At 46.3% G+C, this 25859-nt stretch overlaps 1 protein-coding gene across 18 annotated transcripts in view; it reads right to left on the bottom strand.

Moving 5' to 3' along the window:
- Nucleotides 1-25859, bottom strand: part of LOC110498653 (attractin) — a 281518-nt gene that overhangs the window by 89140 nt on the left and 166519 nt on the right. For 10 of the 18 annotated variants that reach the window (XM_090211734.1, XM_090211740.1, XM_090211735.1 and 7 more), the window contains exons 21-23: nt 11217-11269; nt 2190-2284; nt 1995-2073 (exon numbers count right to left, since the gene is read on the bottom strand). In XM_090211734.1, the coding sequence (XP_090067860.1) occupies nt 1995-2073; nt 2190-2284; nt 11217-11269 (227 nt within the window). The remainder of the gene's footprint in view (nt 1-1994; nt 2074-2189; nt 2285-11216; nt 11270-25859) is intronic. The other 8 variants (XM_090211736.1, XM_090211744.1, XM_090211738.1 and 5 more) reach the window with 1 other exon arrangement.

Here is a 25859-nt window from a genome sequence, read left to right as displayed (position 1 = left end):
TCTTTTTATTCAGTTTAGACTCATGATTTTTCAATTTGCAGTACGTTTGCCAATCGGTTGTACAGCCAGACGTATTTGCCATACCCTTTGTCTCAACCACAATGTTTTTCAATTCCTCATCAATCCACTGGGATGTAACAGTTTTTACAGTCATTTTCTTGGTTATTAGTAACTTGAAGAAGCATTTTCATAAATGTGCAGCGTCTGGTTGCTCCTCATTACACACCACAGACCAACACATATTCTTTACATCAACAACATATGAATCACAACAAAACGTATTGTATTACCTCTCATACACTATATCAGGCCCAGCCTTTGGAACTGTGGTTTTCCAAGATATGGCTACTATATTGTGATCACCACATCCGATGGGTCTGGATACTGCTTTAAAGCAGAATTCTGCCGCATTAGTAAATATATAATCAATACATGTTGATGATGTCATTCCTGTGCTGTATGTAAAGCTTTTTTTGAGTGGGCAGCTTCATGAAAGCCAGTCAATATTTAGGTGACCCAGAAAAGATACCTCTGTTGATATCACATACATTATCAAGCATTTCACACATATTATCCAGATACTGACTGTTAGCACTTGGTGGTCTAAAGCAGCTTCCCACCAGAATGGGCTTTAGGTGAGGCAGATGAACCTGTAGCCATATTACTTCAACAGTATTTAACATTATCCAGATACTGACTGTCTATAGCAGCTTCCCACCAGAATGGGCTTTAGGTGAGGCAGATGAACCTGTAGCCATATTACTTCAACAGTATTTAACATTATCCAGATACTGACTGTCTATAGCAGCTTCCCACCAGAATGGGCTTTAGGTGAGGCAGATGAACCTGTAGCCATATGACTTCAACAGTATTTAACATTATCCAGATACTGACTGTCTATAGCATCTTCCCACCAGAATGGGCTTTAGGTGAGGCAGATGAACCTGTAGCCATATCACTTCAACAGTATTTATAGGAATGTGGCTCTGAATATAGACCATAACCCCTGTTAGCATTTCTGTGTTTTCTGTAGATGTTTTAACCATGTATTGCTACCACTATTTATGTTTTTAACCCTTATTTTACCAGGTAAGTTGCCTGAGAACACATTATCATTGACCTGGGGAATAGTTACAAGGGAGAGGAGGGGGATGAATGAGCCAATTGTAAACTGGGGATGATTAGGTGACTGTGATAGTATGAGGGACAGATTAGGAATTTAGCCAGGACACTGGGATTAACACCCCTACTATTACAATAAGTATCCATGGGATCTATAGTGACCACAGAGAGTCAGGACACCCGTTAAGATCCCATCCAAAATAAATTGACACTTTTTTGGAATCTTTCAGAGTTAGAATAAGTTATGTTACCTGTGAAGGTGTATTAAAGTGTGTTACCTGTGAAGCTGTATTAGTGTGCTACCTGTGAAGGTGTGCTACCTGTGAATGTGAATTTAGGTGTGCTACATGTGAAAGCATATTTAGCTGTGTTACCTGTGAAGGTGTATTAAATTGTGTTACCTGTGAAGGTGTATTTAGGTGTGTTACCTGTGGATCTGTGTTAAGGTGTGTTACCTGTGAAGGTGTACTAACGTGTGTTACCTATGAAGGTGTATTAAAGTGTGTTACCTGTAAAAGTGTATTAAATTGTGTTACCTGTGAAGGTGTATTTAGGTGTGTTACCTGTGAAGGTATGTTAAGGTGTTACCTGTGAAGGTGTATTTAGGAGTGTTACCTGTGAAGGTGTGTTAAATTGTGTTACCTGTGAAGGTGTATTTAGGTGTGAAGGTGTATTAAAGTGTGTTACCTGTGAAGGTATGTTAAGGTGTGTTACCTGTGAAGGTGTATTTAGGTGTGTTACCTGTGAAGGTATGTTAAGGTGTTACCTGTGGAGCTGTGTTAAGGTGTGTTACCTGTGAATGTGTATTTAGGTGTGTTACCTGTGAAGGTATGTTAAGGTGTTACCTGTGGAGCTGTGTTAAGGTGTGTTACCTGTGAAGCTGGCAGCCCAGGTGATGTTGAGGTTGAAGTTTTTGGAGGCGTTAATGAAAACAACCAGATCACGATTCTGCTGCGGAGGAGAGAGGGATGAGGAGATAAATAATCTGACCTTAACCCTAAACACTACTTCCTTGGGCATGGCCGGACCCCTGACCTCTAACCCCAGCAGTATGGGTGTGGTCCTACCTCCTCGGGTGTTGCTACAAAGTTGATGGCGGTGTAGTAGCGGTCGTCCTCCTGAGACAGACTGAAGGTGAACTGGTAGTCTATCAGCAGGGTGTCTGGTAGGGAGATAAACACAGCTACATGTTAGAACAGCGGTCCACTCTCCTCTTCATAGATATTTTAGTTATGTAGCAGATGCTCTTATCCAGAGCGATTTACAGGAGCCATTAGGGTTAAATGCCTTGCTCAAGGACACATCAAAATATGTTTCACCTTGTTGGCTTGGGATTGGAACCAGTGACCTTTGGGTTAGTGGCCCAACGCGCTAATAGTTACTGGCCCAACGCTCTACAGCATGTCCCTTTCAACATCAACTTACTGAAGGTACGTGGTTGTGGACGATTGTGGCAGGGTAACTCTGTCATTATTCAAACTCATTAATTATCTACAGCACCAAACCAGTCTACATACACTACATGGCCAACAGTATGGGGACACCTGCGGTCTAAGATCTCATTCCAAAATCATGGCCTTTAATATAGAGTTGGTCCCCCCTTTACTGCTATAACAGCCTCCACTCTTCTGGGAAGGCTTTAATATAGAGTTGGTCCCCTCTTTGCTACTATAATAGCCTCCACTCTTCTGGGAAGGCTTTAATATAGAGTTGGTCCCCTCTTTGCTATTATAACAGCCTCCACTCTTCTGGGAAGGCTTTAATATAGAGTTGGTCCCCCCTTTACTGCTATAACAGCCTCCACTCTTCTGGGAAGGCTTTAATATAGAGTTGGTCCCCCCTTTACTGCTATAACAGCCTCCACTCTTCTGGGAAGGCTTTAATATGGAGTTGGTCCCCTCTTTGCTACTATAACAGCCTCCATTCTTCTGGGAAGGCTTTAATATGGAGTTGGTCCCTTCTTTGCTACTATAACAGCCTCCACTCTTCTGGGAAGGCTTTCCACTAGATGTTGGAACATTGCTGCGGGGACTTGCTTCCATTCAGCCACAAGAGCATTAGTGAGGTCGGGGACTGATGTTGAGCAATTAGGCCTGGCTCGCAGCCGGTGTTCCAATTCATCCCAAAGGTGTTCGATGGGGTAGAGGTCAGGACTCTGTGCAGGCTAGTCAAGTTTTTCAAACACCGATCTCTGAAAACCTCGCTTTGTCCACGGGGGCATTGTCATGCTGAAACAGGAAAGAGCCTTCCCCAAACAGCTCTAGCAGGGCAGACATTTTACGAACTGACTTGTTGTAAAGGTGGCATCCTATGATGGTGCCACGATGAAAGTCACTGAGCTCCTCAGTAAGGCCATTCTACTGCCAATGTTTGTCTATGGAGATTGCATGGCTTTGTGCTTGATGTTATACACCAGTCGGCAACGGGTGTGGCTGAAATAACCGAATCCACTCATTTGTAGACAAATTTCAAACACTATGAGATTCACTGTGACATGGGGTGCTAGAAAAAACCTTTCCTCTGACTAGAAACTAGTTGCAGGTTTTGAAAAGTCACTGTTCTTCTGACTTTTAATCCGACCCTGTGATGTCACAGAGAAGCATTGTTTAGGACCGACAGATCATAGAAACGTGCTGTTTTCACATACAGTGCCTTCGAAAAGTATTCTGACCACTTGACTTTTCCACATTTTGTTACCTTACAGCCTTATTCTAAAATGGACATAACAAATAAAAATCCTCAGCAATCTACACACAATATCCCATAATGACATCACAATATCCCATAATGACATCACAATACCACATGACATCACAATATCCCATAATGATATCACAATACCCCATAATGACAGAGCAAAAACTTTTTTTTAAATACAATTTTAAAAACAGAAATACTTTATTTACATAAGTATTCAGACCCTTTGCTATGAGACTCAAAATTGAGGTCAGGTGCATCCTGTTTCTACAACTTGATTGGAGTCCACCTGTGGAAAATTCAAGTAACTGGACATGATTTGGAAAGCCACACACCTGTCTATATAAGGTCCCACAGAGCAAAAACCAAGCTGTGATTGTGTTGAGGAACAGATCTGGGGAAGGGTACCAAAACATTTCTGCAACATTGAAAGTCCCCAAGAACATAGTGGCCGGCCTCCATCATTCTTAACCTTCCAGAAGGACAACCATCTCTGCAGCATTCCAACAATCAGGCCTTTATGGTAGAGTGGCCAAACGGAAGCCACTCTTCAGTAAAGGGCACATGACAGCCCGCTTGGAGTTTGTCAAAATGCACCTAAAGACTCTCAGACCATGAGAAACAAGATTCTCTGGTCTGATGAAAGCAAGATTGAACACTTGGCCTGAATGCCAAATGTCACGTCTGGAGGAAACCTGGCACCATCCCTACGGTGAAGCATGGTAGTGGCAGCATGCTGTGGGGATGTTTTTCAGCGGCAGGGACTGGGAGACTAGTCAGGATAGAGGCAAAAATGAACGGAGCAAAGTACAGCAAGATCCTTGAAGAATACCTGCTCCAGAGTGCTCAGGACCTCAGACTGGGGCGAAGGTTCACCTTCCAACAAGACAACGACCCTAAGCACACAGCCAAAACAATGCAGGAGTGGCTTCGGGACATGTCTCAATGCCCTTGAGTGGCCCAGCCAGAGACTGGACTTGAACCCGATCTAACATTTCTGGAGAGACCTGAAAATAGCTCTGCAGTGACGCTCCCCATCCAACCTGACAGAGCTTGAGAGGATCTGCTGAGAAGAATGGGAGAAACTCCCAAAATACAGGTGTGCCAAGCTTGTAGCGTCATTCCCAAGAAGACTCGAGGCTGTAATTGCTGCCAAAGGTGCTTTAACATAGTACTGAGTAAAGGGTCTGAAAACTTATGTTAATGTGATATTTCAGGTTTAATTTTTGTAGAAATTAATAAAGGATTTGTTTTACTACATTTTAGAATAAGGCTGTAACCTAACATAAAAAAAACACCTCTCCCTCTCACTTCCTCGGCGTGAAGTTCTACTCTGAAGGAGTCAGCCTCAGCGCGATGTTCCACTCTGAAGGACTCAGCCTCAGCGTGATGTTCTACTCCGAAGGACTCGGCCTCAGCGCAATGTTCTACTCTGAAGGACTCAGCGTGATGTTCTACTCTGAAGGACACAGCGTGATGTTCCACTCTGAAGGACTCAGCGTGATGTTCCACTCTGAAGGACTCAGCGTGATGTTCCACTCTGAAGGACTCAGCCTCAGTGCAATTTTCTACTCTGAAGGACTCAGCAACAGCGTGATGGTCTACTCTGAAGGACTCAGCAACAGCGTGATGTTCTACTCTGAAGGACTCAGCCTCAGCGTGATGTTCTACTCTGAAGGACTCAGCCTCAGCGTGAAGTTCTACTCTGAAGGACTGAGTGTGATGTTCTACTCTGAAGGACTCAGCCTCAGCGTGTTCTACTCCGAAGGACTCAGCCTCAGCGTGATGTTCTACTCTGAAGGACTCAGCCTCAGCGTGATGTTCTACTCTGAAGGACTCAGCCTCAGCGTGATGTTCTACTCTGAAGGACTCAGCCTCAGCGTGAAGTTCTACTCTGAAGGACTGAGTGTGATGTTCTACTCTGAAGGACTCAGCCTCAGCGTGTTCTACTCCGAAGGACTCAGCCTCAGCGTGATGTTCTACTCTGAAGGACTCAGCCTCAGCGTGATGTTCTGCTCTGAAGGACTCAGCGTGAATTTCTACTCTGAAGGACTCAGCATCAGCATGATGTTCTACTCTGAAGGACTCGGCATGATGTTCTACTCTGAAGGACTCAGCAGCGTGATGTTCTACTCTGAAGGACTCGGCGTGATGTTCTACTCTGAAGGACTCGGCATGATGTTCTACTCTGAAGGACTCGGCGTGATGTTCTACTCTGAAGGACTCGGCATGATGTTCTACTCTGAAGGACTCGGCATGATGTTCTACTCTGAAGGACTCAGCCTCAGCATGATGTTCTACTCTGAAGGACAGCCTCAGCGCGATGTTCTACTCTGAAGGACTCGTCCTCAGCGCAATGTTCTACTCTGAAGGACTCAGCGTGATGTTCTACTCTGAAGGACTCAGCGTCAGCGTGATGTTCTGCTCTGAAGGACTCAGCGTGATGTTCTACTCTGAAGGACTCAGCATCAGCATGATGTTCTACTCTGAAGGACTCAGCGTGATGTTCTACTCTGAAGGACTCAGCCTCAGCGTGATGTTCTGATCTGAAAGACTCAGCGTGATGTTCTACTCTGAAGGACTCAGCATCAGCATGATGTTCTACTCTGAAGGACTCAGCGTGATGTTCTACTCTGAAGGACTCTGCATGATGTTCTACTCTGAAGGACTCGGCATGATGTTCTACTCTGAGGGACTCGGCGTGATGTTCTACTCTGAAGGACTCGGCATGATGTTCTACTCTGAAGGACTCAGCCTCAGCATGATGTTCTACTCTGAAGGACAGCCTCAGCGCGATGTTCTACTCTGAAGGACTCGTCCTCAGCGCAATGTTCTACTCTGAAGGACTCAGCGTGATGTTCCACTCTGAAGGACTCAGCGTGATGTTCCACTCTGAAGGACTCAGCCTCAGTGCGATTTTCTACTCTGAAGGACTCAGCAACAGCGTGATGTTCTACTCTGAAGGACTCAGCCTCAGCGTGATGTTCTACTCTGAAGGACTCAGCCTCAGCGTGATGTTCTACTCTGAAGGACTCAGCCTCAGCGTGATGTTCTACTCTGAAGGACTCAGCCTCAGCGTGATGTTCTACTCTGAAGGACTCAGCCTCAGCGTGAAGTTCTACTCTGAAGGACTGAGTGTGATGTTCTACTCTGAAGGACTCAGCCTCAGCGTGTTCTACTCCGAAGGACTCAGCCTCAGCGTGATGTTCTACTCTGAAGGACTCAGCCTCAGCGTGATGTTCTACTCTGAAGGACTCAGCCTCAGCGTGATGTTCTGCTCTGAAGGACTCAGCGTGATGTTCTACTCTGAAGGACTCAGCATCAGCATGATGTTCTACTCTGAAGGACTCGGCATGATGTTCTACTCTGAAGGACTCAGCGTGATGTTCTACTCTGAAGGACTCGGCATGATGTTCTACTCTGAAGGACTCGGCATGATGTTCTACTCTGAAGGACTCGGCATGATGTTCTACTCTGAAGGACTCGGCGTGATGTTCTACTCTGAAGGACTCGGCATGATGTTCTACTCTGAAGGACTCGGCATGATGTTCTACTCTGAAGGACTCGGCGTGATGTTCTACTCTGAAGGACAGCCTCAGCGCGATGTTCTACTCTGAAGGACTCGTCCTCAGCGCAATGTTCTACTCTGAAGGACTCAGCGTGATGTTCCACTCTGAAGGACTCAGCCTCAGCGTGATGTTCTACTCCGAAGGACTCAGCCTCAGCGCAATGTTCTACTCTGAAGGACAACGCCTCAGCGTGATGTTCTACTCTGAAGGACTCAGCCTCAGCGTGATGTTCTACTCCGAAGGACTCAGCCTCAGCGCGATGTTCTACTCTGAAGGACTCAGCCTCAGCGTGATGTTCTACTCTGAAGGACTCAGCAACAGCGTGATGTTCTACTCTGAAGGCCTCAGCCTCAGCGTGATGTTCTACTCTGAAGGACTCAGCCTCAGCGTGAAGTTCTACTCTGAAGGACTGAGTGTGATGTTCTACTCTGGAACGACAGTACTGTGCAGTACCGAAGAGCCCTTACTGCTGCTCGATCATCCTATTTTTCTAACTTAATTGAGGAAAATAAGAACAATCCGAAATTCCTTTTTGATACTGTCGCAAAGCTAACTAAAAAGCAGCATTCCCCAAGAGAGGATGACTTTCACTTTAGCAGTGATAAATTCCTGAACTTCTTTGAGGAAAAGATTATGATTATTAGAAAGCAAATTACGGACTCCTCCTTAAATCTGCGTATTCCTTCAAAGCTCAGTTGTCCTGAGTCTGCACAACTCTGCCAGGACCTAGGATCAAGAGAGACGCTCAAGTGTTTTAGTACTATATCTCTTGACACAATGATGAAAATAATCATGGCCTCTAAACCTTCAAGCTGCATACTGGACCCTATTCCAACTAAACTACTGAAAGAGCTGCTTCCTGTGCTTGGCCCTCCTATGTTGAACATAATAAACGGCTCTCTATCCACCGGATGTGTACCAAACTCACTAAAAGTGGCAGTAATAAAGCCTCTCTTGAAAAAGCCAAACCTTGACCCAGAAAATATAAAAAACTATCGGCCTATATCGAATCTTCCATTCCTCTCAAAAATTTTAGAAAAGGCTGTTGCGCAACAACTCACTGCCTTCCTGAAGACAAACAATGTATACGAAATGCTTCAGTCTGGTTTTAGACCCCATCATAGCACTGAGACGGCACTTGTGAAGGTGGTAAATTACATTTTAATGGCATCGGACCGAGGCTCTGCATCTGTCCTCGTGCTCCTAGACCTTAGTGCTGCTTTTGATACCATCGATCACCACATTCTTTTGGAGAGATTGGAAACCCAAATTGGTCTACACGGACAAGTTCTGGCCTGGTTTAGATCTTATCTGTCGGAAAGATATCAGTTTGTCTCTGTGAATGGTTTGTCCTCTGACAAATCAACTGTAAATTTCGGTGTTCCTCAAGGTTCCGTTTTAGGACCACTATTGTTTTCACTATATATTTTACCTCTTGGGGATGTTATTCGAAAACATAATGTTAACTTTCACTGCTATGCGGATGACACACAGCTGTACATCTCAATTAAACATGGTGAAGCCCCAAAATTGCCCTTGCTAGAAGAATGTGTTTCAGACATAAAGAAGTGGATGGCTGCAAACTTTCTACTTTTAAACTCGGACAAAACAGAGATGCTTGTTCTAGGTCCCAAGAAACAAAGAGATCTTCTGTTGAATCTGACAATTAATCTTAATGGTTGTACAGTCGTCTCAAATAAAACTGTGAAGGACCTCGGCGTTACTCTGGACCCTGATCTCTCTTTTGAAGAACATATCAAGACCATTTCAAGGACAGCTTTTTTCCATCTACGTAACATTGCAAAAATCAGAAACTTTCTGTCCAAAAATGATGCAGAAAAATTAATCCATGCTTTTGTCACTTCTAGGTTAGACTACTGCAATGCTCTACTTTCCGGCTACCCGGATAAAGCACTAAATAAACTTCAGTTAGTGCTAAATACGGCTGCTAGAATCCTGACTAGAACCAAAAAATTGGATCATATTACTCCAGTGCTAGCCTCCCTACACTGGCTTCCTGTCAAAGCAAGGGCTGATTTCAAGGTTTTACTGCTAACCTACAAAGCATTACATGGGCTTGCTCCTACCTATCTCTCTGATTTGGTCCTGCCGTACATACCTACACGTACGCTACGGTCACAAGACACAGGCCTCCTAATTGTCCCTAGAATTTTTAAGCAGGGCTTTCTCCTATAGAGCTCCATTTTTATGGAACGGTCTGCCTACCCATGTCAGAGACGCAAACTCGGTCTCAACCTTTAAGTCTCTACTGAAGACTCATCTCTTCAGTGGGTCATATGATTGAGTGTAGACTGGCCCAGGAGTGGGAGGGTGAACGGAAAGGCTCTGGAGCAACGAACCGCCCTTGCTGTCTTTGCCTGGCCGGTTCCCCTCTTTCCACTGGGATTCTCTGCCTCTAACCCTATTACAGGGGCTGAGTCACTGGCTTTACTGGGGCTCTCTCATGCCGTCCCTGGAGGGGGTGCGTCACCTGAGTGGGTTGAGTCACTGATGTGGTCATCCTGTCTGGGTTGGCGCCCCCCCCCCCCCCCCCTTGGGTTGTGCCGTGGCGGAGGTCTTTGTGGGCTATACTCAGCCTTGTCTCAGGATGGTAAGTTGGTGGTTGAAGATATCCCTCTAGTGGTGTGGGGGCTGTGCTTTGGCAAAGTGGGTGGGGTTATATCCTTCCTGTTTGGCCCTGTCCGGGGGTGTCCTCGGAGTGGGCCACAGTGTCTCCTGACCCCTCCTGTCTCAGCCTCCAGTATTTATGCTGCAGTAGTTTATGTGTCGGGGGGCTAGGGTCAGTTTGTTATATCTGGAGTACTTCTCCTGTCCTATTTGGTGTCCTGTGTGAATCTAAGTGTGCGTTCTCTAATTCTCTCCTTCTCTCTTTCTCTCTCTCGGAGGACCTGAGCCCTAGGACCATGCCCCAGGACTACCTGACATGATGACTCCTTGCTGTCCCCAGTCCACCTGACTGTGCTGCTGCTCCAGTTTCAACTATTCTGCCTTATTATTATTATTCGACCATGATGGTCATTTCTGAACATTTGAACATCTTGACCATGTTTTGTTATAATCTCCACCCGGCACAGCCAGAAGAGGACTGGCCACCCCACATAGCCTGGTTCCTCTCTAGGTTTCTTCCTAGGTTTTGGCCTTTCTAGGGAGTTTTTCCTAGCCACCGTGCTTCTACACCTGCATTGCTTGCTGTTTGGGGTTTTAGGCTGGGTTTCTGTACAGTACTTTGAGATATCAGCTGATGTACGAAGGGCTATATAAATACATTTGATTTGATTTGATTTACTCTGAAGGACTCAGCCTCAGCGTGATGTTCTACTCTGAAGGACTCAGCCTCAGTGTGATGTTCTGCTCTGAAGGACTCAGCGTGATGTTCTACTCTGAAGGACTCAGCCTCAGCATGATGTTTTACTCTGAAGGACTCGATGATGTTCTACTCTGAAGGACTCGGCGTGATGTTCTACTCTGGAGGACTCAGCCTCAGCATGATGTTCTACTCTGAAGGACTCAGCATGATGTTCTACTCTGAAGGACTCGGCGTGATGTTCTACTCTGAAGGACTCGGCATGATGTTCTACTCTGAAGGACTCGGCATGATGTTCTACTCTGAAGGACTCGGCGTGATGTTCTACTCTGAAGGACTCGGCGTGATGTTCTACTCTGAAGGACTCAGCGTGATGTTCTACTCTGAAGGACTCGGCGTGATGTTCCACTCTGAAGAACTCAGCCTCAGCGTGATGTTCTACTCTGAAGGACTCAGCGTCAGCGTGATGTTCTACTCTGAAGGTAGATTAGAGTTCCACTTACAGTAACATGTTCCTTTCAGAGGGTTTCCTTGGTAACGGTTCTCCACCTCACACCTGAAGGAAAAAGGACGAAAGGGAATAAAAGAGGGGGATTTCATTTTGAAACAACAACGTGAAGGGTAAATCGAAAACTTAAATGAATGCTTCTGTGACTTAACTGACTATGAAACCATGCAGTCAATGACGACACATCGGAGAAGGAACATAATGACAGAAAAGAGTGAGAGAGAAGTGAAAGGAAAGACAGAATGAAAAGAATAAGTAGGTCGACATGTACTGAGTCAGTCATACAGGTGATAGTGGTCTGAACTGTACTGAGTCAGTCAGTCAGTCATACAGGTGGTAGTGGTCTGAACTGTACTGAGTCAGTCAGTCATACAGGTGATAGTGGTCTGAACTGTACTGAGTCAGTCAGTCAGTCATACAGGTGACAGTGGTCTGAACTGTACTGAGTCAGTCAGTCATACAGGTGATAGTGGTCTGAACTGTACTGAGTCAGTCAGTCAGTCATACAGGTGGTAGTGGTCTGAACTGTACTGAGTCAGTCAGTCAGTCATACAGGTGGTAGTGGTCTGAACTGTACTGAGTCAGTCAGTCAGTCATACAGGTGGTAGTGGTCTGAACTGTACTGAGTCAGTCAGTCAGTCATACAGGTGGTAGTGGTCTGAACTGTACTGAGTCAGTCAGTCATACAGGTGACAGTGGTCTGAACTGTACTGAGTCAGTCAGTCAGTCATACAGGTGGTAGTGGTCTGAACTGTACTGAGTCAGTCAGTCAGTCATACAGGTGGTAGTGGTCTGAACTGTACTGAGTCAGTCAGTCATACAGGTGACAGTGGTCTGAACTGTACTGAGTCAGTCAGTCAGTCATACAGGTGGTAGTGGTCTGAACTGTACTGAGTCAGTCAGTCAGTCATACAGGTGGTAGTGGTCTGAACTGTACTGAGTCAGTCAGTCATACAGGTGACAGTGGTCTGAACTGTACTGAGTCAGTCATACAGGTGGTAGTGGTCTGAACTGTACTGAGTCAGTCATACAGGTGGTAGTGGTCTGAACTGTACTGAGTCAGTCATACAGGTGATAGTGGTCTGAACTGTACTGAGTCAGTCAGTCAGTCATACAGGTGATAGTGGTCTGAACTGTACTGAGTCAGTCATACAGGTGATAGTGGTCTGAACTGTACTGAGTCAGTCATACAGGTGGTAGTGGTCTGAACTGTACTGAGTCAGTCATACAGGTGGTAGTGGTCTGAACTGTACTGAGTCAGTCATACAGGTGATAGTGGTCTGAACTGTAGAGTCAGTCAGTCATACAGGTGATAGTGGTCTGAACTGTACTGAGTCAGTCATACAGGTGGTAGTGGTCTGAACTGTACTGAGTCAGTCATACAGGTGATAGTGGTCTGAACTGTACTGAGTCAGTCAGTCAGTCATACAGGTGATAGTGGTCTGAACTGTACTGAGTCAGTCATACAGGTGATAGTGGTCTGAACTGTACTGAGTCAGTCATACAGGTGATAGTGGTCTGAACTGTACTGAGTCAGTCATACAGGTGATAGTGGTCTGAACTGTACTGAGTCAGTCATACAGGTGATAGTGGTCTGAACTGTACTGAGTCAGTCATACAGGTGATAGTGGTCTGAACTGCACTGAGTCAGTCAGTCATACAGGTGATAGTGGTCTGAACTGTACTGAGTCAGTCATACAGGTGACAGTGGTCTGAACTGTACTGAGTCAGTCAGTCATACAGGTGGTAGTGGTCTGAACTGTACTGAGTCAGTCATACAGGTGATAGTGGTCTGAACTGTACTGAGTCAGTCATACAGGTGACAGTAGTCTGAACTGTACTGAGTCAGTCATACAGGTGATAGTGGTCTGAACTGTACTGAGTCAGTCATACAGGTGGTAGTGGTCTGAACTGTACTGAGTCAGTCAGTCATACAGGTGATAGTGGTCTGAACTGTAATGAGTCAGTCAGTCATACAGGTGATAGTGGTCTGAACTGTACTGAGTCAGTCATACAGGTGATAGTGGTCTGAACTGTACTGAGTCAGTCATACAGGTGATAGTGGTCTGAACTGTACTGAGTCAGTCAGTCATACAGGTGATAGTGGTCTGAACTGTACTGAGTCAGTCATACAGGTGATAGTGGTCTGAACTGTACTGAGTCAGTCATACAGGTGATAGAGGTCTGAACTGTACTGAGTCAGTCAGTCATACAGGTGATAGTGGTCTGAACTGTACTGAGTCAGTCATACAGATGGTGGTGGTCTGAACTGTACTGAGTCAGTCAGTCAGTCATACAGGTGGTAGTGGTCTGAACTGTACTGAGTCAGTCATACAGGTGGTAGAGGTCTGAACTGTACTGAGTCAGTCAGTCAGTCATACAGGTGGTAGTGGTCTGAACTGTACTGAGTCAGTCATACAGATGGTGGTGGTCTGAACTGTACTGAGTCAGTCAGTCAGTCATACAGGTGGTAGTGGTCTGAACTGTACTGAGTCAGTCATACAGGTGGTAGTGGTCTGAACTGTACTGAGTCAGTCAGTCAGTCATACATGTGGTAGTGGTCTGAACTGTACTGAGTCAGTCATACAGGTGATAGAGGTCTGAACTGTACTGAGTCAGTCAGTCATACAGGTGATAGTGGTCTGAACTGTACTGAGTCAGTCATACAGATGGTGGTGGTCTGAACTGTACTGAGTCAGTCAGTCAGTCATACAGGTGGTAGTGGTCTGAACTGTACTGAGTCAGTCATACAGGTGGTAGTGGTCTGAACTGTACTGAGTCAGTCAGTCATACAGGTGATAGTGGTCTGAACTGTACTGAGTCAGTCATACAGATGGTGGTGGTCTGAACTGTACTGAGTCAGTCAGTCAGGTGATAGTGGTCTGAACTGTACTGAGTCAGTCATACAGGTGATAGAGGTCTGAACTGTACTGAGTCAGTCAGTCATACAGGTGATAGTGGTCTGAACTGTACTGAGTCAGTCATACAGATGGTGGTGGTCTGAACTGTACTGAGTCAGTCAGTCAGTCATACAGGTGGTAGTGGTCTGAACTGTACTGAGTCAGTCATACAGGTGGTAGTGGTCTGAACTGTACTGACTCAGTCAGTCAGTCATACAGGTGGTAGTGGTCTGAACTGTACTGAGTCAGTCATACAGGTGGTAGTGGTCTGAACTGTACTGAGTCAGTCAGTCAGTCATACAGGTGGTAGTGGTCTGAACTGTACTGAGTCAGTCATACAGATGGTGGTGGTCTGAACTGTACTGAGTCAGTCAGTCAGTCATACAGGTGGTAGTGGTCTGAACTGTACTGAGTCAGTCATACAGGTGGTAGTGGTCTGAACTGTACTGAGTCAGTCAGTCAGTCAGTCAGTCATACAGGTGGTAGTGGTCTGAACAGTACTGAGTCAGTCATACAGGTGGTAGTGGTCTGAACTGTACTGAGTCAGTCAGTCAGTCATACAGGTGGTAGAGGTCTGAACTGTACTGAGTCAGTCAGTCATACAGGTGGTAGTGGTCTGAACTGTACTGAGTCAGTCATACAGGTGATAGTGGTCTGAACTGTACTGAGTCAGTCAGACAGGTGATAGTGGTCTGAACTGTACTGAGTCAGTCAGACAGGTGGTAGTGGTCTGAACTGTACTGAGTCAGTCATTCAGTCATACAGGTGGTAGTGGTCTGAACTGTACTGAGTCAGTCATACAGGTGGCGGTGGTCTGAACTGTACTGAGTCAGTCATACAGGAGATAGTGGTCTGAACTGTACTGAGTCAGTCATACAGGTGATAGTGGTCTGAACTATACTGAGTCAGTCATACAGGTGATAGTGGTCTGAACTGTACTGAGTCAGTCATACAGGTGATAGTGGTCTGAACTGTACTGAGTCAGTCATACAGGTGGTAGTGGTCTGAACTGTACTGAGTCAGTCAGTCAGTCAGTCATACAGGTGGTAGTGGTCTGAACTGTACTGAGTCAGTCATACAGGTGGTAGTGGTCTGAACTGTACTGAGTCAGTCATACAGGTGGTAGTGGTCTGAAATGTACTGAGTCAGTCAGACAGGTGATAGTGGTCTGAACTGTACTGAGTCAGTCAGTCAGTCATACAGGTGGTAGTGGTCTGAACTGTACTGAGTCAGTCAGTCATACAGGTGGTAGTGGTCTGAACTGTACTGAGTCAGTCATACAGGTGATAGTGGTCTGAACTGTACTGAGTCAGTCATACAGGTGATAGTGGTCTGAACTGCACTGAGTCAGTCAGTCAGTCATACAGGTGGTTGTGGTCTGAACTGTACTGAGTCAGTCAGTCATACAGGTGGTAGTGGTCTGAACTGTACTGAGTCAGTCATACAGGTGGTGGTGGTCTGAACTGTACTGAGTCAGTCATACAGGTGGTGGTGGTCTGAACTGTACTGAGTCAGTCATACAGGAGATAGTGGTCTGAACTGTACTGAGTCAGTCATACAGGTGATAGTGGTCTGAACTGTACTGAGTCAGTCATACAGGTGATAGTGGTCTGAACTGTACTGAGTCAGTCATACAGGTGATAGTGGTCTGAACTGTACTGAGTCAGTCAGTCAGTCATACAGGTGGTAGTGGTCTGAACTGTACTGAGTCAGTCATACAGGTGGTAGCGGTCTGAACTGTACTGAGTCAGTCATACAGGTGATAGTGGTCTGAACTGTACTGAGTCAGTCAGTCAGTCATACAGGTGGTAGTGGTCTGAACTGTACTGAGTCAGTCATACAGGTGGTAGCGGTCTGAACTGTACTGAGTCAGTCATACAGGTGATAGTGGTCTGAACTGTACTGAGTCAGTCAGTCAGTCATACAGGTGGTAGTGGTCTGAACTGTACTGAGTCAGTCATACAGGTGGTAGTGGTCTGAACTGTACTGAGTCAGTCATACAGGTGGTAGTGGTCTGAACTGTACTGAGTCAGTCAGTCATACAGGTGATAGTGGTCTGAACTGTACTGAGTCAGTCAGTCAGTCAGTCAGTCATACAGGTGGTAGTGGTCTGAACTGTACTGAGTCAGTCATACAGGTGATAGTGGTCTGAACTGTACTGAGTCAGTCAGTCAGTCATAAAGGTGGTAGTGGTCTGAACTGTACTGAGTCAGTCAGTCATACAGGTGGCGGTGGTCTGAACTGTACTGAGTCAGTCATACAGGTGGTAGTGGTCTGAACTGTACTGAGTCAGTCAGACAGGTGATAGTGGTCTGAACTGTACTGAGTCAGTCAGTCAGTCAGTCATACAGGTGATAGTGGTCTGAACTGTACTGAGTCAGTCATACAGATGGTGGTGGTCTGAACTGTACTGAGTCAGTCATTCAGTCATACAGGTGATAGTGGTCTGAACTGTACTGAGTCAGTCATACAGATGGTGGTGGTCTGAACTGTACTGAGTCAGTCAGTCAGTCATACAGGTGGTAGTGGTCTGAACTGTACTGAGTCAGTCATACAGGTGATAGAGGTCTGAACTGTACTGAGTCAGTCAGTCATACAGGTGATAGTGGTCTGAACTGTACTGAGTCAGTCATACAGATGGTGGTGGTCTGAACTGTACTGAGTCAGTCAGTCAGTCATACAGGTGGTAGTGGTCTGAACTGTACTGAGTCAGTCATACAGGTGGTAGTGGTCTGAACTGTACTGAGTCAGTCAGTCATACAGGTGATAGTGGTCTGAACTGTACTGAGTCAGTCATACAGATGGTGGTGGTCTGAACTGTACTGAGTCAGTCAGTCAGGTGATAGTGGTCTGAACTGTACTGAGTCAGTCATACAGGTGATAGAGGTCTGAACTGTACTGAGTCAGTCAGTCATACAGGTGATAGTGGTCTGAACTGTACTGAGTCAGTCATACAGATGGTGGTGGTCTGAACTGTACTGAGTCAGTCAGTCAGTCATACAGGTGGTAGTGGTCTGAACTGTACTGAGTCAGTCATACAGGTGGTAGTGGTCTGAACTGTACTGACTCAGTCAGTCAGTCATACAGGTGGTAGTGGTCTGAACTGTACTGAGTCAGTCATACAGGTGGTAGTGGTCTGAACTGTACTGAGTCAGTCAGTCAGTCATACAGGTGGTAGTGGTCTGAACTGTACTGAGTCAGTCATACAGATGGTGGTGGTCTGAACTGTACTGAGTCAGTCAGTCAGTCATACAGGTGGTAGTGGTCTGAACTGTACTGAGTCAGTCATACAGGTGGTAGTGGTCTGAACTGTACTGAGTCAGTCAGTCAGTCAGTCAGTCATACAGGTGGTAGTGGTCTGAACAGTACTGAGTCAGTCATACAGGTGGTAGTGGTCTGAACTGTACTGAGTCAGTCAGTCAGTCATACAGGTGGTAGAGGTCTGAACTGTACTGAGTCAGTCAGTCATACAGGTGGTAGTGGTCTGAACTGTACTGAGTCAGTCAGACAGGTGATAGTGGTCTGAACTGTACTGAGTCAGTCAGACAGGTGATAGTGGTCTGAACTGTACTGAGTCAGTCAGACAGGTGGTAGTGGTCTGAACTGTACTGAGTCAGTCATTCAGTCATACAGGTGGTAGTGGTCTGAACTGTACTGAGTCAGTCATACAGGTGGCGGTGGTCTGAACTGTACTGAGTCAGTCATACAGGAGATAGTGGTCTGAACTGTACTGAGTCAGTCATACAGGTGATAGTGGTCTGAACTATACTGAGTCAGTCATACAGGTGATAGTGGTCTGAACTGTACTGAGTCAGTCATACAGGTGATAGTGGTCTGAACTGTACTGAGTCAGTCATACAGGTGGTAGTGGTCTGAACTGTACTGAGTCAGTCAGTCAGTCAGTCATACAGGTGGTAGTGGTCTGAACTGTACTGAGTCAGTCATACAGGTGGTAGTGGTCTGAACTGTACTGAGTCAGTCATACAGGTGGTAGTGGTCTGAAATGTACTGAGTCAGTCAGACAGGTGATAGTGGTCTGAACTGTACTGAGTCAGTCAGTCAGTCATACAGGTGGTAGTGGTCTGAACTGTACTGAGTCAGTCAGTCATACAGGTGGTAGTGGTCTGAACTGTACTGAGTCAGTCATACAGGTGATAGTGGTCTGAACTGTACTGAGTCAGTCATACAGGTGATAGTGGTCTGAACTGCACTGAGTCAGTCAGTCAGTCATACAGGTGGTTGTGGTCTGAACTGTACTGAGTCAGTCAGTCATACAGGTGGTAGTGGTCTGAACTGTACTGAGTCAGTCATACAGGTGGTGGTGGTCTGAACTGTACTGAGTCAGTCATACAGGTGGTGGTGGTCTGAACTGTACTGAGTCAGTCATACAGGAGATAGTGGTCTGAACTGTACTGAGTCAGTCATACAGGTGATAGTGGTCTGAACTGTACTGAGTCAGTCATACAGGTGATAGTGGTCTGAACTGTACTGAGTCAGTCATACAGGTGATAGTGGTCTGAACTGTACTGAGTCAGTCAGTCAGTCATACAGGTGGTAGTGGTCTGAACTGTACTGAGTCAGTCATACAGGTGGTAGCGGTCTGAACTGTACTGAGTCAGTCATACAGGTGATAGTGGTCTGAACTGTACTGAGTCAGTCAGTCAGTCATACAGGTGGTAGTGGTCTGAACTGTACTGAGTCAGTCATACAGGTGGTAGCGGTCTGAACTGTACTGAGTCAGTCATACAGGTGATAGTGGTCTGAACTGTACTGAGTCAGTCAGTCAGTCATACAGGTGGTAGTGGTCTGAACTGTACTGAGTCAGTCATACAGGTGGTAGTGGTCTGAACTGTACTGAGTCAGTCATACAGGTGGTAGTGGTCTGAACTGTACTGAGTCAGTCAGTCATACAGGTGATAGTGGTCTGAACTGTACTGAGTCAGTCAGTCAGTCAGTCAGTCATACAGGTGGTAGTGGTCTGAACTGTACTGAGTCAGTCATACAGGTGATAGTGGTCTGAACTGTACTGAGTCAGTCAGTCAGTCATAAAGGTGGTAGTGGTCTGAACTGTACTGAGTCAGTCAGTCATACAGGTGGCGGTGGTCTGAACTGTACTGAGTCAGTCATACAGGTGGTAGTGGTCTGAACTGTACTGAGTCAGTCAGACAGGTGATAGTGGTCTGAACTGTACTGAGTCAGTCAGTCAGTCAGTCATACAGGTGATAGTGGTCTGAACTGTACTGAGTCAGTCATACAGATGGTGGTGGTCTGAACTGTACTGAGTCAGTCATTCAGTCATACAGGTGGTAGTGGTCTGAACTGTACTGAGTCAGTCATACAGGTGGTAGTGGTCTGAACTGTACTGAGTCAGTCAGTCAGTCATACAGGTGGTAGTGGTCTGAACTGTACTGAGTCAGTCATACAGGTGATAGTGGTCTGAACTGTACTGAGTCAGTCAGTCAGTCATACAGGTGGTAGTGGTCTGAACTGTACTGAGTCAGTCAGTCATACAGGTGGTAGTGGTCTGAACTGTACTGAGTCAGTCATACAGGTGATAGTGGTCTGAACTGTACTGAGTCAGTCATACAGGTGATAGTGGTCTGAACTGCACTGAGTCAGTCAGTCAGTCATACAGGTGGTAGTGGTCTGAACTGTACTGAGTCAGTCAGTCATACAGGTGGTAGTGGTCTGAACTGTACTGAGTCAGTCATACAGGTGGTGGTGGTCTGAACTGTACTGAGTCAGTCATACAGGTGGTGGTGGTCTGAACTGTACTGAGTCAGTCATACAGGAGATAGTGGTCTGAACTGTACTGAGTCAGTCATACAGGTGATAGTGGTCTGAACTGTACTGAGTCAGTCATACAGGTGATAGTGGTCTGAACTGTACTGAGTCAGTCATACAGGTGATAGTGGTCTGAACTGTACTGAGTCAGTCAGTCAGTCATACAGGTGGTAGTGGTCTGAACTGTACTGAGTCAGTCATACAGGTGGTAGCGGTCTGAACTGTACTGAGTCAGTCATACAGGTGATAGTGGTCTGAACTGTACTGAGTCAGTCAGTCAGTCATACAGGTGGTAGCGGTCTGAACTGTACTGAGTCAGTCATACAGGTGGTAGCGGTCTGAACTGTACTGAGTCAGTCATACAGGTGATAGTGGTCTGAACTGTACTGAGTCAGTCAGTCAGTCATACAGGTGGTAGTGGTCTGAACTGTACTGAGTCAGTCATACAGGTGGTAGTGGTCTGAACTGTTCTGAGTCAGTCATACAGGTGGTAGTGGTCTGAACTGTACTGAGTCAGTCAGTCATACAGGTGATAGTGGTCTGAACTGTACTGAGTCAGTCAGTCAGTCAGTCAGTCATACAGGTGGTAGTGGTCTGAACTGTACTGAGTCAGTCATACAGGTGATAGTGGTCTGAACTGTACTGAGTCAGTCAGTCAGTCAGTCATACAGGTGATAGTGGTCTGAACTGTACTGAGTCAGTCATACAGGTGGTAGTGGTCTGAACTGTACTGAGTTAGTCAGTCATACAGGTGGCGGTGGTCTGAACTGTACTGAGTTAGTCATACAGGTGGTAGTGGTCTGAACTGTACTGAGTCAGTCAGACAGGTGATAGTGGTCTGAACTGTACTGAGTCAGTCAGTCAGTCAGTCATACAGGTGATAGTGGTCTGAACTGTACTGAGTCAGTCAGTCAGTCATACAGGTGGTAGTGGTCTGAACTGTACTGAGTCAGTCAGTCATACAGGTGGCGGTGGTCTGAACTGTACTGAGTCAGTCATACAGATGGTGGTGGTCTGAACTGTACTGAGTCAGTCAGTCAGTCATACAGGTGGTAGTGGTCTGAACTGTACTGAGTCAGTCATACAGGTGGTAGTGGTCTGAACTGTACTGAGTCAGTCAGTCAGTCATACAGGTGGTAGTGGTCTGAACTGTACTGAGTCAGTCATACAGGTGATAGTGGTCTGAACTGTACTGAGTCAGTCATACAGGTGGTAGTGGTCTGAACTGTACTGAGTCAGTCAGTCAGTCAGTCAGTCATACAGGTGGTAGTGGTCTGAACTGTACTGAGTCAGTCATACAGGTGGTAGTGGTCTGAACTGTACTGAGTCAGTCATACAGGTGGTAGTGGTCTGAACTGTACTGAGTCAGTCAGACAGGTGATAGTGGTCTGAACTGTACTGAGTCAGTCAGTCAGTGATACAGGTGGTAGTGGTCTGAACTGTACTGAGTCAGTCAGTCATACAGGTGGTAGTGGTCTGAACTGTACTGAGTCAGTCATACAGGTGATAGTGGTCTGAACTGTACTGAGTCAGTCAGACAGGTGGTAGTGGTCTGAACTGTACTGAGTCAGTCAGTCAGTCAGTCAGTCATACAGGTGGTAGTGGTCTGAACTGTACTGAGTCAGTCATACAGGTGATAGTGGTCTGAACTGTACTGAGTCAGTCATACAGGTGGTAGTGGTCTGAACTGTACTGAGTCAGTCAGTCAGTCAGTCAGTCATACAGGTGGTAGTGGTCTGAACTGTACTGAGTCAGTCATACAGGTGGTAGTGGTCTGAACTGTACTGAGTCAGTCAGTCAGTCATACAGGTGGTAGTGGTCTGAACTGTACTGAGTCAGTCAGTCATACAGGTGGTAGTGGTCTGAACTGTACTGAGTCAGTCATACAGGTGGTGGTGGTCTGAACTGTACTGAGTCAGTCATACAGGTGGTGGTGGTCTGAACTGTACTGAGTCAGTCATACAGGAGATAGTGGTCTGAACTGTACTGAGTCAGTCATACAGGTGATAGTGGTCTGAACTGTACTGAGTCAGTCATACAGGTGATAGTGGTCTGAACTGTACTGAGTCAGTCATACAGGTGATAGTGGTCTGAACTGTACTGAGTCAGTCAGTCAGTCATACAGGTGGTAGTGGTCTGAACTGTACTGAGTCAGTCATACAGGTGGTAGCGGTCTGAACTGTACTGAGTCAGTCATACAGGTGATAGTGGTCTGAACTGTACTGAGTCAGTCAGTCAGTCATACAGGTGGTAGCGGTCTGAACTGTACTGAGTCAGTCATACAGGTGGTAGCGGTCTGAACTGTACTGAGTCAGTCATACAGGTGATAGTGGTCTGAACTGTACTGAGTCAGTCAGTCAGTCATACAGGTGGTAGTGGTCTGAACTGTACTGAGTCAGTCATACAGGTGGTAGTGGTCTGAACTGTACTGAGTCAGTCATACAGGTGGTAGTGGTCTGAACTGTACTGAGTCAGTCAGTCATACAGGTGATAGTGGTCTGAACTGTACTGAGTCAGTCAGTCAGTCAGTCAGTCATACAGGTGGTAGTGGTCTGAACTGTACTGAGTCAGTCATACAGGTGATAGTGGTCTGAACTGTACTGAGTCAGTCAGTCAGTCAGTCATACAGGTGATAGTGGTCTGAACTGTACTGAGTCAGTCATACAGGTGGTAGTGGTCTGAACTGTACTGAGTTAGTCAGTCATACAGGTGGCGGTGGTCTGAACTGTACTGAGTTAGTCATACAGGTGGTAGTGGTCTGAACTGTACTGAGTCAGTCAGACAGGTGATAGTGGTCTGAACTGTACTGAGTCAGTCAGTCAGTCAGTCATACAGGTGATAGTGGTCTGAACTGTACTGAGTCAGTCAGTCAGTCATACAGGTGGTAGTGGTCTGAACTGTACTGAGTCAGTCAGTCATACAGGTGGCGGTGGTCTGAACTGTACTGAGTCAGTCATACAGATGGTGGTGGTCTGAACTGTACTGAGTCAGTCAGTCAGTCATACAGGTGGTAGTGGTCTGAACTGTACTGAGTCAGTCATACAGGTGGTAGTGGTCTGAACTGTACTGAGTCAGTCAGTCAGTCATACAGGTGGTAGTGGTCTGAACTGTACTGAGTCAGTCATACAGGTGATAGTGGTCTGAACTGTACTGAGTCAGTCATACAGGTGGTAGTGGTCTGAACTGTACTGAGTCAGTCAGTCAGTCAGTCAGTCATACAGGTGGTAGTGGTCTGAACTGTACTGAGTCAGTCATACAGGTGGTAGTGGTCTGAACTGTACTGAGTCAGTCATACAGGTGGTAGTGGTCTGAACTGTACTGAGTCAGTCAGACAGGTGATAGTGGTCTGAACTGTACTGAGTCAGTCAGTCAGTGATACAGGTGGTAGTGGTCTGAACTGTACTGAGTCAGTCAGTCATACAGGTGGTAGTGGTCTGAACTGTACTGAGTCAGTCATACAGGTGATAGTGGTCTGAACTGTACTGAGTCAGTCAGACAGGTGGTAGTGGTCTGAACTGTACTGAGTCAGTCAGTCAGTCAGTCAGTCATACAGGTGGTAGTGGTCTGAACTGTACTGAGTCAGTCATACAGGTGATAGTGGTCTGAACTGTACTGAGTCAGTCAGACAGGTGATAGTGGTCTGAACTGTACTGAGTCAGTCAGACAGGTGATAGTGGTCTGAACTGTACTGAGTCAGTCAGACAGGTGGTAGTGGTCTGAACTGTACTGAGTCAGTCATTCAGTCATACAGGTGGTAGTGGTCTGAACTGTACTGAGTCAGTCATACAGGTGGCGGTGGTCTGAACTGTACTGAGTCAGTCATACAGGAGATAGTGGTCTGAACTGTACTGAGTCAGTCATACAGGTGATAGTGGTCTGAACTATACTGAGTCAGTCATACAGGTGATAGTGGTCTGAACTGTACTGAGTCAGTCATACAGGTGATAGTGGTCTGAACTGTACTGAGTCAGTCATACAGGTGGTAGTGGTCTGAACTGTACTGAGTCAGTCAGTCAGTCAGTCATACAGGTGGTAGTGGTCTGAACTGTACTGAGTCAGTCATACAGGTGGTAGTGGTCTGAACTGTACTGAGTCAGTCATACAGGTGGTAGTGGTCTGAAATGTACTGAGTCAGTCAGACAGGTGATAGTGGTCTGAACTGTACTGAGTCAGTCAGTCAGTCATACAGGTGGTAGTGGTCTGAACTGTACTGAGTCAGTCAGTCATACAGGTGGTAGTGGTCTGAACTGTACTGAGTCAGTCATACAGGTGATAGTGGTCTGAACTGTACTGAGTCAGTCATACAGGTGATAGTGGTCTGAACTGCACTGAGTCAGTCAGTCAGTCATACAGGTGGTTGTGGTCTGAACTGTACTGAGTCAGTCAGTCATACAGGTGGTAGTGGTCTGAACTGTACTGAGTCAGTCATACAGGTGGTGGTGGTCTGAACTGTACTGAGTCAGTCATACAGGTGGTGGTGGTCTGAACTGTACTGAGTCAGTCATACAGGAGATAGTGGTCTGAACTGTACTGAGTCAGTCATACAGGTGATAGTGGTCTGAACTGTACTGAGTCAGTCATACAGGTGATAGTGGTCTGAACTGTACTGAGTCAGTCATACAGGTGATAGTGGTCTGAACTGTACTGAGTCAGTCAGTCAGTCATACAGGTGGTAGTGGTCTGAACTGTACTGAGTCAGTCATACAGGTGGTAGCGGTCTGAACTGTACTGAGTCAGTCATACAGGTGATAGTGGTCTGAACTGTACTGAGTCAGTCAGTCAGTCATACAGGTGGTAGTGGTCTGAACTGTACTGAGTCAGTCATACAGGTGGTAGCGGTCTGAACTGTACTGAGTCAGTCATACAGGTGATAGTGGTCTGAACTGTACTGAGTCAGTCAGTCAGTCATACAGGTGGTAGTGGTCTGAACTGTACTGAGTCAGTCATACAGGTGGTAGTGGTCTGAACTGTACTGAGTCAGTCATACAGGTGGTAGTGGTCTGAACTGTACTGAGTCAGTCAGTCATACAGGTGATAGTGGTCTGAACTGTACTGAGTCAGTCAGTCAGTCAGTCAGTCATACAGGTGGTAGTGGTCTGAACTGTACTGAGTCAGTCATACAGGTGGTAGTGGTCTGAACTGTACTGAGTCAGTCAGTCAGTCATACAGGTGGTAGTGGTCTGAACTGTACTGAGTCAGTCATACAGGTGATAGTGGTCTGAACTGTACTGAGTCAGTCAGTCAGTCATACAGGTGGTAGTGGTCTGAACTGTACTGAGTCAGTCAGTCATACAGGTGGTAGTGGTCTGAACTGTACTGAGTCAGTCATACAGGTGATAGTGGTCTGAACTGTACTGAGTCAGTCATACAGGTGATAGTGGTCTGAACTGCACTGAGTCAGTCAGTCAGTCATACAGGTGGTAGTGGTCTGAACTGTACTGAGTCAGTCAGTCATACAGGTGGTAGTGGTCTGAACTGTACTGAGTCAGTCATACAGGTGGTGGTGGTCTGAACTGTACTGAGTCAGTCATACAGGTGGTGGTGGTCTGAACTGTACTGAGTCAGTCATACAGGAGATAGTGGTCTGAACTGTACTGAGTCAGTCATACAGGTGATAGTGGTCTGAACTGTACTGAGTCAGTCATACAGGTGATAGTGGTCTGAACTGTACTGAGTCAGTCATACAGGTGATAGTGGTCTGAACTGTACTGAGTCAGTCAGTCAGTCATACAGGTGGTAGTGGTCTGAACTGTACTGAGTCAGTCATACAGGTGGTAGCGGTCTGAACTGTACTGAGTCAGTCATACAGGTGATAGTGGTCTGAACTGTACTGAGTCAGTCAGTCAGTCATACAGGTGGTAGCGGTCTGAACTGTACTGAGTCAGTCATACAGGTGGTAGTGGTCTGAACTGTACTGAGTCAGTCATACAGGTGATAGTGGTCTGAACTGTACT

Source organism: Oncorhynchus mykiss, chromosome 19 (genome assembly GCF_057628025.1).
Source record: "Oncorhynchus mykiss isolate SJ-2025 chromosome 19, ASM5762802v1, whole genome shotgun sequence".
Classification (NCBI taxonomy): domain Eukaryota; kingdom Metazoa; phylum Chordata; class Actinopteri; order Salmoniformes; family Salmonidae; genus Oncorhynchus; species Oncorhynchus mykiss.
Note: the sequence above shows the minus strand (reverse complement) of the source record. Positions and strands in the feature narration are given on the sequence as shown.